We start from the raw sequence: 10,714 nt of genomic DNA, 5'->3' as shown, positions 1-10,714 counted from the left end.
GCTTGCTGGGTTCAGGTGTAGTAATCAGTGATGGCTGTGTTGGCCCCTGGCAAAATGACAAGCAAAGTCATACTTGTTTTTACATTTGCATCCACAGATATTACACTGAAAAGGGTTTTCAAAGCCATGGCAGCCCATGTGGATGGTGTAGAGAATGTTATCTGCAAAGTACATGTCACAGTGCTGGCAGTGGTGGAGGAGCTGTGGGTCCTGCACATGTAGGGTGGGAGCTGGAGTGCTGGGTTGGCTATTGCTGATACTAGGAGTACTTGTGTGAGCACTGCGTTCACTGCTCGGCCCTGCCACTGGGCTGTAGTTCCTGTGGCCGTGCAGGGCTCGTGGCTCAGGGCTGGTGGGTGACGAGTTCTGGGCTAAGCTGCTGGAGGCTGCTGCTGGAGCAGATGGCTGCTGAATCATAAAAGGCTTTTCATCCTGACATGGCATCTCCTCAGGTGATGCTGGGTTGGCATTGTCTGGTGGTAAACTGGACAACTGTCCTGCCAGAGTGGACAGCTGGTTCAAAGGGTTATCAACCATAAGGTCCTGGGGGTCGCGAGGCAGTCCAGCAGCCTGCACCGCTTTGGTCATGCTCTCATACGCTTCAGGCTGGATGTTGGGAATTTCATGACTGAAGTCATTTAAGTAGTCTGGCTTCTGTACCACCATCGAGGGTGGGCTCAGGTTAATGAGAGCTCGCCGGTAGCCCAAGCTGCTGCTCTTCTTCTGCAAGACCCCCCACATTTTCTTATTGCTGAGGGAGGACCGGCTGCCTTTCATTGGTACAATCTTGTGCTTGCGCCGGCGGTGGTGGGACAGATTACTCCGGTCACTGCAGCGGAAGGAGCACAGTTCACACTTGTAGGGTTTCTCACCAGTGTGTGAGCGCATATGCGCCTCCAGGTGGCGCTCATAAGCAGAAGCAAATGGACAGAGGTGGCACCTGTGCGGTTTCTCACCTGCGGAGAAATAACAGAACAAGGTCAGTAGAACTTATGAACAGAAATTAAATTCAGTCAAAAAGAGAACAGTGTTAGGGGTGTGGAACAAGTCAACAGACCACAGTAGGAAGTTGGAGAAGGCTTGGGAAAGACCGGGGAAATGAAAGAGTCGTCAATGATATAGACAATTTATTGTTGGTACTTGCAACCATGCATTAAGTGCCTGCTTCAGGGGTCATGAAGTACTGTGATGTCCAAAACGATGTATAAATCGAACACTAAAGATCCACTTAAGTGAATATGCGTCTGGTCTTGAAAAAGACCTTCGGAATCATGATGTGCTTGTGGCTCAACGCTGTATAAACACTATGTGCAAAGGGGTGTGGAACAAGGCATCTACCCCTGGTTCTGTACCCTCAAGGGGCCTCACACTTTTTGGTGCAGCTTGCATCCCACTCCCCACTCAGGAACTGCCTACTACCCCCTTAACAAACTTGTCCTAAATCCAAGCCTTACACAGGACACAAGCTATCTGTTTTAGAGGGAACAGAAGTTGAGTACTTTAGCACATTCTATAGTTTGTGGATATAACTTCAATTTGAATGTAGGTTTATTACAAAGGGACCCTGGACACCAGCTTAAAGAAGGCTCAATTTTAACATGTTTGGATGTAAACAGAAACTGTGGCCTGCCAGGTCTTTCCAAACCTATAACGTACACAAGGAACACCATGGAGCAGACAGTATGGCCATACACCCAGAAGAGGGAGAAGGAGCATCAAATATGGTGTACTTAGATTTAGCATAGATTCCGCACAGATGACTAAGAAATAAACAGAGTGCTCTGGCTGTGAACCCTAAACTAACTGACTGGGTTTAATGGGACACAGTCACCATGGGTTCAGCCAAGGGAAGTCTTGCCTCACCAATTTCATTTCTTTCTTTGAAGGAGTGAATTAAACGTAGATAATGGTGAGCTGGTTAATGTATCTATAATTTCAGAAATCTTTTGACAAAATTCCTCATGAGAGACTCCTGAGAAAATGAAAAAGTCATGGGATAGGAGACAATGTTCTGTTGTGGTTTAAGAATTGGTTATTGCACAGAAAACAGAGGGTAGGGTTAAATGGCCATTTTTCTCGATGGAGGAGGGTGAATAATAGAGTGCCGCAGGGATCTGTACTGGGACTGGTGCTTTTTAACATATTTATAAATGATCTGAAAATCAGAACGACGAGTGAGGTGATTAAATTTGCAGATGACATGAAACTATTCAAAGTTGTTAAAATGCACGCGGATTGCATGTTTGCAAATGAAATTTAATGTAGACAAATGCAAAGTGATACACATCGGGAAGAATAATCTGAATCATAGTTATCTGATGTCAGGGTCCACCTAAGGAGTCAGCATTCAAGAAAAAGACCTAGGTGTCATTGTAGACAATATGCTCAAATCTTCTGCTCAATCTACGGTGGCAACAGCCAAAAAAAAAAGCAAACAGGATGCTAGGAATTATTAGGAGAGGGATGCAAAATAAGTCCAAAAATATTATAATATCTCTGTATCGCTCAATGATGCGACCTCACCTTGAGTACTGTGTTCAATTCTGGTCGCCATATCTCAAAAAAGGTATAGCAGCATTAGAAAAGGTTCAAAGAAGTGGCCAAAATGAAAAAAGGTATGGAACTCCTCCCATATGAGGAAAGGCTAAAGAGGTTAGGGCTCCTCAGATTGGAAAAGAGACGGATGAGGAGGGGGGGGGGGGGGATATGATTGAGGGCTACAAAATCCTGAGAATTATGGAGCAGATGGAGGTGAATCGATTTTTCACTCATTCAAAAAGTATGAACACTAGGGGACGCTCAATGAAATTGCATGGAAATACTCAACAAATAGTTAAGCTCTGGAACTCATTGCCGGAGGTTGTGTTAACGGCAGTTAGTGTATCTGGGTTTAAAAAAAGGTGTGTACAAGTTACTGGAGGAAAAGTCCATAGTCTGTTATTGAGATTGACACGGGGAAGCCACTGCTTGCCTGGGATTGGTAACATGGAATGGTGCTACATTTTCGGGTTTTGCCAGGTACTTGTGTCTTGGATTGGCCACTGCTGGAAGCAGGATACTGGGCTAGATGGACCATTGGTCTGACCCAGTATTGCTATTCTTATGTTCTTATAGAGGGAGCATCATGAAGAAATCACTGATCCAAAACCACCTCGAGAGGGAATGTCATATGGATATCACTGATGGGACGCCATGGTGCATCATGAGGAAATCACTGATCCAAAACCACCTCGAGAGGGAATGTCATATGGATATCACTGATGGGACGCCATGGTGCATCATGAGGAAATCACTGATCCAAAACCACCTCGAGAGGGAATGTCATATGGATATCACTGATGGGACGCCATGGTGCATCATGAGGAAATCACTGATCCAAAACCACCTCGAGAGGGAATGTCATATGGATATCACTGATGGGACGCCATGGTGCATCATGAGGAAATCACTGATCCAAAACCACCTCGAGAGGGAATGTCATATGGATATCACTGATGGGACGCCATGGTGCATCATGAGGAAATCACTGATCCAAAACCACCTCGAGAGGGAATGTCATATGGATATCACTGATGGGACGCCATGGTGCATCATGAGGAAATCACTGATCCAAAACCACCTCGAGAGGGAATGTCATATGGATATCACTGATGGGACGCCATGGTGCATCATGAGGAAATCACTGATCCAAAACCACCTCGAGAGGGAATGTCATATGGATATCACTGATGGGACGCCATGGTGCATCATGAGGAAATCACTGATCCAAAACCACCTCGAGAGGGAATGTCATATGGATATCACTGATGGGACGCCATGGTGCATCATGAGGAAATCACTGATCCAAAACCACCTCGAGAGGGAATGTCATATGGATATCACTGATGGGACGCCATGGTGCATCATGAGGAAATCACTGATCCAAAACCACCTCGAGAGGGAATGTCATATGGATATCACTGATGGGACGCCATGGTGCATCATGAGGAAATCACTGATCCAAAACCACCTCGAGAGGGAATGTCATATGGATATCACTGATGGGACGCCATGGTGCATCATGAGGAAATCACTGATCCAAAACCACCTCGAGAGGGAATGTCATATGGATATCACTGATGGGACGCCATGGTGCATCATGAGGAAATCACTGATCCAAAACCACCTCGAGAGGGAATGTCATATGGATATCACTGATGGGACGCCATGGTGCATCATGAGGAAATCACTGATCCAAAACCACCTCGAGAGGGAATGTCATATGGATATCACTGATGGGACGCCATGGTGCATCATGAGGAAATCACTGATCCAAAACCACCTCGAGAGGGAATGTCATATGGATATCACTGATGGGACGCCATGGTGCATCATGAGGAAATCACTGATCCAAAACCACCTCGAGAGGGAATGTCATATGGATATCACTGATGGGACGCCATGGTGCATCATGAGGAAATCACTGATCCAAAACCACCTCGAGAGGGAATGTCATATGGATATCACTGATGGGACGCCATGGTGCATCATGAGGAAATCACTGATCCAAAACCACCTCGAGAGGGAATGTCATATGGATATCACTGATGGGACGCCATGGTGCATCATGAGGAAATCACTGATCCAAAACCACCTCGAGAGGGAATGTCATATGGATATCACTGATGGGACGCCATGGTGCATCATGAGGAAATCACTGATCCAAAACCACCTCGAGAGGGAATGTCATATGGATATCACTGATGGGACGCCATGGTGCATCATGAGGAAATCACTGATCCAAAACCACCTCGAGAGGGAATGTCATATGGATATCACTGATGGGACGCCATGGTGCATCATGAGGAAATCACTGATCCAAAACCACCTCGAGAGGGAATGTCATATGGATATCACTGATGGGACGCCATGGTGCATCATGAGGAAATCACTGATCCAAAACCACCTCGAGAGGGAATGTCATATGGATATCACTGATGGGACGCCATGGTGCATCATGAGGAAATCACTGATCCAAAACCACCTCGAGAGGGAATGTCATATGGATATCACTGATGGGACGCCATGGTGCATCATGAGGAAATCACTGATCCAAACCACCTCGAGAGGGAATGTCATATGGATATCACTGATGGGACGCCATGGTGCATCATGAGGAAATCATTGATCCAAAACCACCTCGAGAGGGAATGTCATATGGATATCACTGATGGGACGCCATGGTGCATCATGAGGAAATCACTGATCCAAAACCACCTCGAGAGGGAATGTCATATGGATATCACTGATGGGACGCCATGGTGCATCATGAGGAAATCACTGATCCAAAACCACCTCGAGAGGGAATGTCATATGGATATCACTGATGGGACGCCATGGTGCATCATGAGGAAATCACTGATCCAAAACCACCTCGAGAGGGAATGTCATATGGATATCACTGATGGGACGCCATGGTGCATCATGAGGAAATCACTGATCCAAAACCACCTCGAGAGGGAATGTCATATGGATATCACTGATGGGACGCCATGGTGCATCATGAGGAAATCATTGATCCAAAACCACCTCGAGAGGGAATGTCATATGGATATCACTGATGGGACGCCATGGTGCATCATGAGGAAATCACTGATCCAAAACCACCTCGAGGGAATGTCATATGGATATCACTGATGGGACGCCATGGTGCATCATGAGGAAATCACTGATCCAAAACCACCTCGAGAGGGAATGTCATATGGATATCACTGATGGGACGCCATGGTGCATCATGAGGAAATCACTGATCCAAAACCACCTCGAGAGGGAATGTCATATGGATATCACTGATGGGACGCCATGGTGCATCATGAGGAAATCACTGATCCAAAACCACCTCGAGAGGGAATGTCATATGGATATCACTGATGGGACGCCATGGTGCATCATGAGGAAATCACTGATCCAAAACCACCTCGAGAGGGAATGTCATATGGATATCACTGATGGGACGCCATGGTGCATCATGAGGAAATCACTGATCCAAAACCACCTCGAGAGGGAATGTCATATGGATATCACTGATGGGACGCCATGGTGCATCATGAGGAAATCATTGATCCAAAACCACCTCGAGAGGGAATGTCATATGGATATCACTGATGGGACGCCATGGTGCATCATGAGGAAATCACTGATCCAAAACCACCTCGAGAGGGAATGTCATATGGATATCACTGATGGGACGCCATGGTGCATCATGAGGAAATCACTGATCCAAAACCACCTCGAGAGGGAATGTCATATGGATATCACTGATGGGACGCCATGGTGCATCATGAGGAAATCACTGATCCAAAACCACCTCGAGAGGGAATGTCATATGGATATCACTGATGGGACGCCATGGTGCATCATGAGGAAATCACTGATCCAAAACCACCTCGAGAGGGAATGTCAAATGGATATCACTGATGGGACGCCATAGAGGGAGCATCATGAGGAAATCACTGATCCAAACTTACCTAGAGGACATTGCTGCACTGAGTCTAAACACGGCGGGAACAGCCTATGAGATGTTTCTAATCCATTTTCAAAGATCTACCAGTAACCAATAGTTGCTGTCCATTATCTGTCTAAAGTGTTCTTTCCCTTTGGACATTGATTGGCCCTGTACTGCAGGAGCAAGGAGTTCTAGTGACTTTGTGAAATTTTCTTACTGCATGTGGATTACATAACTGCCGCCCTGGTCATGGCCCAGTCCCTGTGCTGCCCTGTTACTGTAGTTTGAATCCTGCTGACACTGCCATTTATTTGAATGGAAACCTGTTGCATTATTTTCTTAGCTACAAACTGAATCTGAGGCCTTTAAGACAGTATTAGCCAACCACTGTATCATAGAAAAGTCACCACTCCTCAGGTGCAATTACCGTCTGGCTTCTAACAGCTAGGAGCTGCTTTTTTACAACACAGGCCTTTCCACTGTATGATGGATTTCTAACTTCTCCAAACCCTCAGCAAACATCAGCTGCTTTCCCCTAAACAGAAGTCTGCTGAGGCAGGTTTTAGAGGCCAAATCCACCTACCAATTCCAGAGCTACAACAGCTGCTGGAATGAAACATCCTATTTGGCCTTGTTAGCAAATACCTTATATCCCTAATAGAGTACTGAGGTCACTTTCGGATCACAGGATGACTATTTTTACTCCAGCTAGAGCTCAACGGGCGACAACTCAAGACAGTGCATTTTTTTTTTTTTTTTTGCTAGTACCCTCATTATGGAATAGCCTTTCTATTTCATTTCACGAATATGTTTTTTTTCAAAATAAGGCCTTATTGAAGACCTATCTTTTTGATTTGTGCAATTGGAATATAAGATCTAGGGGGATAGGGCGTCATGCTATGATGTACGTATAAGATTGCTTGTCCAGTTCTTTTGTATGTATATGTTAGTCCCTTTCCTATCATGTTTAATTGGCTGGTAGTATAGCAAGTTTTAATAAACATAAACAAGCTGTCATGCCCCTGGTCGAGGTCCTAATTGGTCATATAAAACATTGGCTTCCAGAACTTCAATCCTCATCCTCCTGTGAATCACCCAGAATCTGTTGCAGCCAATGAAGACAGGCCATGGCTACAAAAACCACTGCATACTGCTGCCATCTCACGAGAAAGGACACATGTTGGCTATTCTTTTTGCTAATGACTCCTCGTTATTAACTTTTTGTGCTTCAGTACTAGTAACATAGTAGATGACGGCAGAAAAAGACCTGCACGGTCCATCTAGTCTGCCCAAAAAGATAAACTCATATGTGCTACTTCTTGTGTATACCTTACCTTGATTTGTATCTGCCATTTTCAGGGCACAGACCTTAGAAGTCTTCCCAGCACTATCCCTGCCTCCCAATCTCGGCTAAGCTTCTGAATAGGATTCCTTTATGTTTATCCCACACATGCTTGAATTCCGCTACTGTTTTTCATCTCCACCACCTCCCGCCATACTGGGTCAGACCAATGGTCCATCTAGCCCAGTATCCTGTTCCCAACTGTGGCCAAGACAGGTCACAAGTACCTGGCAGAAACCCAAATCATGGCAACATTTCATGCTACCAATCCCAGGGCAAGCAGTTGCTTCCCGTGTCTGAATAGCAGACTCCGGACTTTTCCTCCAGGAGCTTGTCCAAAACCTTTTTTAAATCCAGATACGCTAACCGCTGTTACTACATCCTCCGGCAAAGAGTTCCAGAGCTTAACTATTTGTTCAGTGAAAAAATATTTCCTTCTATTTGTTTTAAAAGTATTTCCATGTAATTTCCTTGAGTGTCCCCTAGTCTTTGTACTTTTGAAATCAGAAAAAAATATCGATTTACATCTAATAATTCTACATCACTCAGGATTTGAGGCACAGATGCCCTATCTCCCCCTTGTTTGCTCTACCCATTGAATATCTGGCTGTGAAAATAAGATCTAATAAAAATATTAGGATAAGCTAGATGTGGCCAGACTGTCAGTACAGAATAGAGGGGAGCAAGGGTGTTCCAGAATTCTGTAAATATTACTTTTACAGCTCACCTTTGAGCTATCTTTAATTGGCAAAGATGCTCTCCAAAATCTCAGGCTGGGACTGAATAAGTTTGGATTGTGAAGGTCCTGCCCACTGGAGATGGGGGGGGGTGGGGTGGTAGAGACTCTGTGGGAGAAAAGTTTAAAGCCTTAACCCTCACCCAGGAATAATTGTGGAAGAAATCAAGGTTGAATTTACAGATTAATGCCAATTTACTTCCCCCAAATCCCAGTGGGGAAGGCTTCTTTAAATTTTATGAGATGAGAAGTGATCTGGTCAGATCATTACTGCTGCAATTTTACCCTGAATCTTAACATGTTTGTGGACAGGAAAAATCCTTTTAGAAGTACAAGGCTGGGAAGAGGTAAAATTGGTGCAAATAATTTCTGGTCCCAGGTTATACCTTTATTAGATACTACTGATGCCCGTCCAGAATTTTTATTATCTAACAAAATCTTCTACATTTCAAATTTTAAACGAAATTGCTCCAGAATGTACTATTAAATCTTCTAAAAGACTGAATTCCCCTTGGTTTTCAGCACAGTTATTAGAATTAAAGAAAGAATGTCAAATTGAACAAAGTTGGCAAAAATCTAAAGATGAATTCATGAGTCAGCTGGAAACAATCTTTGAAATCTTACAACACTAAACTGAATTCAGCTAGGAGAACTTATTATTCAACCTTAGTGCGCACTGAACGTCCTAAATTTGTGGAAACGTTTTGGCATATTACATTGTAATTTGAAAAGTTCTGCTGTAACTAATTTAACTCGGCCGTCTGCAGACTCACTGGCTGAATATTTTGCCTCTAAGGTAAATAATATTTATTTTTCTTTTCAGACTTCTGTGAAGTTTAGTTACTTTTGTGCTGATTTATTATCTATAATACCGTTCTAGAAAATGTTCCAGCTGACAGGGTTTGGTCTAGATTTGAATCAGTTTCTCCATCAACCTTGAGTCCTTTCGTAAACAGATCTAGATCTGGATGTCCGCTGGACAGTATGTTCTCTTGTTTGTTAAAAACATCCCTCATCTGATTTGATAAATTGGCTTGCTTTTTGTTAATACACTTTATGTTTGGGTTGGTTCTCTGAAGAAATGGGAAGTACTGTTTTAACTCCAATCCCTAAACAGCCTGATGGCGATCTGTCCCAAACTTCTCATTTCAGGCCAGTTGCAAACATTCCTTTCCTTACTAAGTTGGTTGAGTTTGTGGTTGGACTTCAACTTTCCTCGAACTGTTTGGATAAACGTGCATTATTACTCCGTTCTCAGTATGGGTTTTGTTCTTTTTCATAGTACCGAAACTTTGTTGTTTTCACTAACCACTGAGGTAAAGCGGATGTTGTACAGAGTTGGTGAGGCAATTTTGTTACAGTTTGATATCTCTGCCGTTTTCGATACAGTCAATCATGAGATTCTATCTATTAAGTTTACTTTCTGGAGTTGGGTTAGCAGACCCAGTTTTTAGTTGGTTTGCATCTTTCCTTAAAAATAGACAGTATTTGGTGTTGAAAGATGGTACTTATTCATCATGGAAGCCCCCTTGTGGGGTACCGCAGGGCTCTCCTATCGCCCCTCTCCCCTCTTTTATATAATTTATACATGAACTTGCTTGGACTTATTTCTTGGAATTTGGGCAAGTTTATGTTATTATATGCTGTTGATCTTTTTGTGTTGATTCCTATTAATCGTGATGCAGGTTTTGTTCTGCTATTCATGATTTTATTAGGAGGATCAGAGACTGGTCCACCTCTGTAAACCTCAAATTAAATGCTGACAAGTCTAGAATTCTATGGTTTACTCTTAACTTGGCAAACATTCCGCAGTCTATTCAACTCAGTGATGGAATTCAAATAATATTGAAAGGGTCAAAGGTTTTAGGGATATTTTGGATTCCTTTTTAACTGTGCAATCTCAGATTAATAGTTTGGTTAAGAAAGCCTATTTTAAGATGAACCAGCTTCGCTTACTCTGTTCCTATTTTTCGAGGGATCATTTTAGAATCATTATGCAACTTTCAATTTTAGTTGTACTTGACTATTGCAATTCTTTATATTTAGGTATAACTTCTAGATTGATTCATAAAATTCTATTGATCCAAAATTCAGCCGGAAGACTTATTTTTTGCAAGTTTCATGATGACCATGTGACTCCTCTGTTGGGGGA

At 43.5% G+C, this 10,714-nt stretch overlaps 1 protein-coding gene across 7 annotated transcripts in view; it reads right to left on the bottom strand.

Annotated features, from left to right (window-relative positions):
- Positions 1 to 11: 11 nt before the first annotated feature.
- Positions 12 to 10,714, bottom strand: part of IKZF5 (IKAROS family zinc finger 5) — a 40,896-nt gene continuing 30,193 nt past the window's right edge. For all 7 annotated transcript variants that reach the window (XM_030202565.1, XM_030202564.1, XM_030202562.1 and 4 more), the window contains one exon: positions 12 to 956. In XM_030202565.1, coding sequence (XP_030058425.1) covers positions 25 to 956 — 932 coding nt within the window. In that variant the 3' untranslated portion in view covers positions 12 to 24. The remainder of the gene's footprint in view (positions 957 to 10,714) is intronic.

This window comes from Microcaecilia unicolor, chromosome 5 (assembly GCF_901765095.1).
Source record: "Microcaecilia unicolor chromosome 5, aMicUni1.1, whole genome shotgun sequence".
Classification (NCBI taxonomy): Eukaryota; Metazoa; Chordata; class Amphibia; order Gymnophiona; family Siphonopidae; genus Microcaecilia; species Microcaecilia unicolor.
This window is presented reverse-complemented; position numbering and strand designations above follow the sequence as displayed.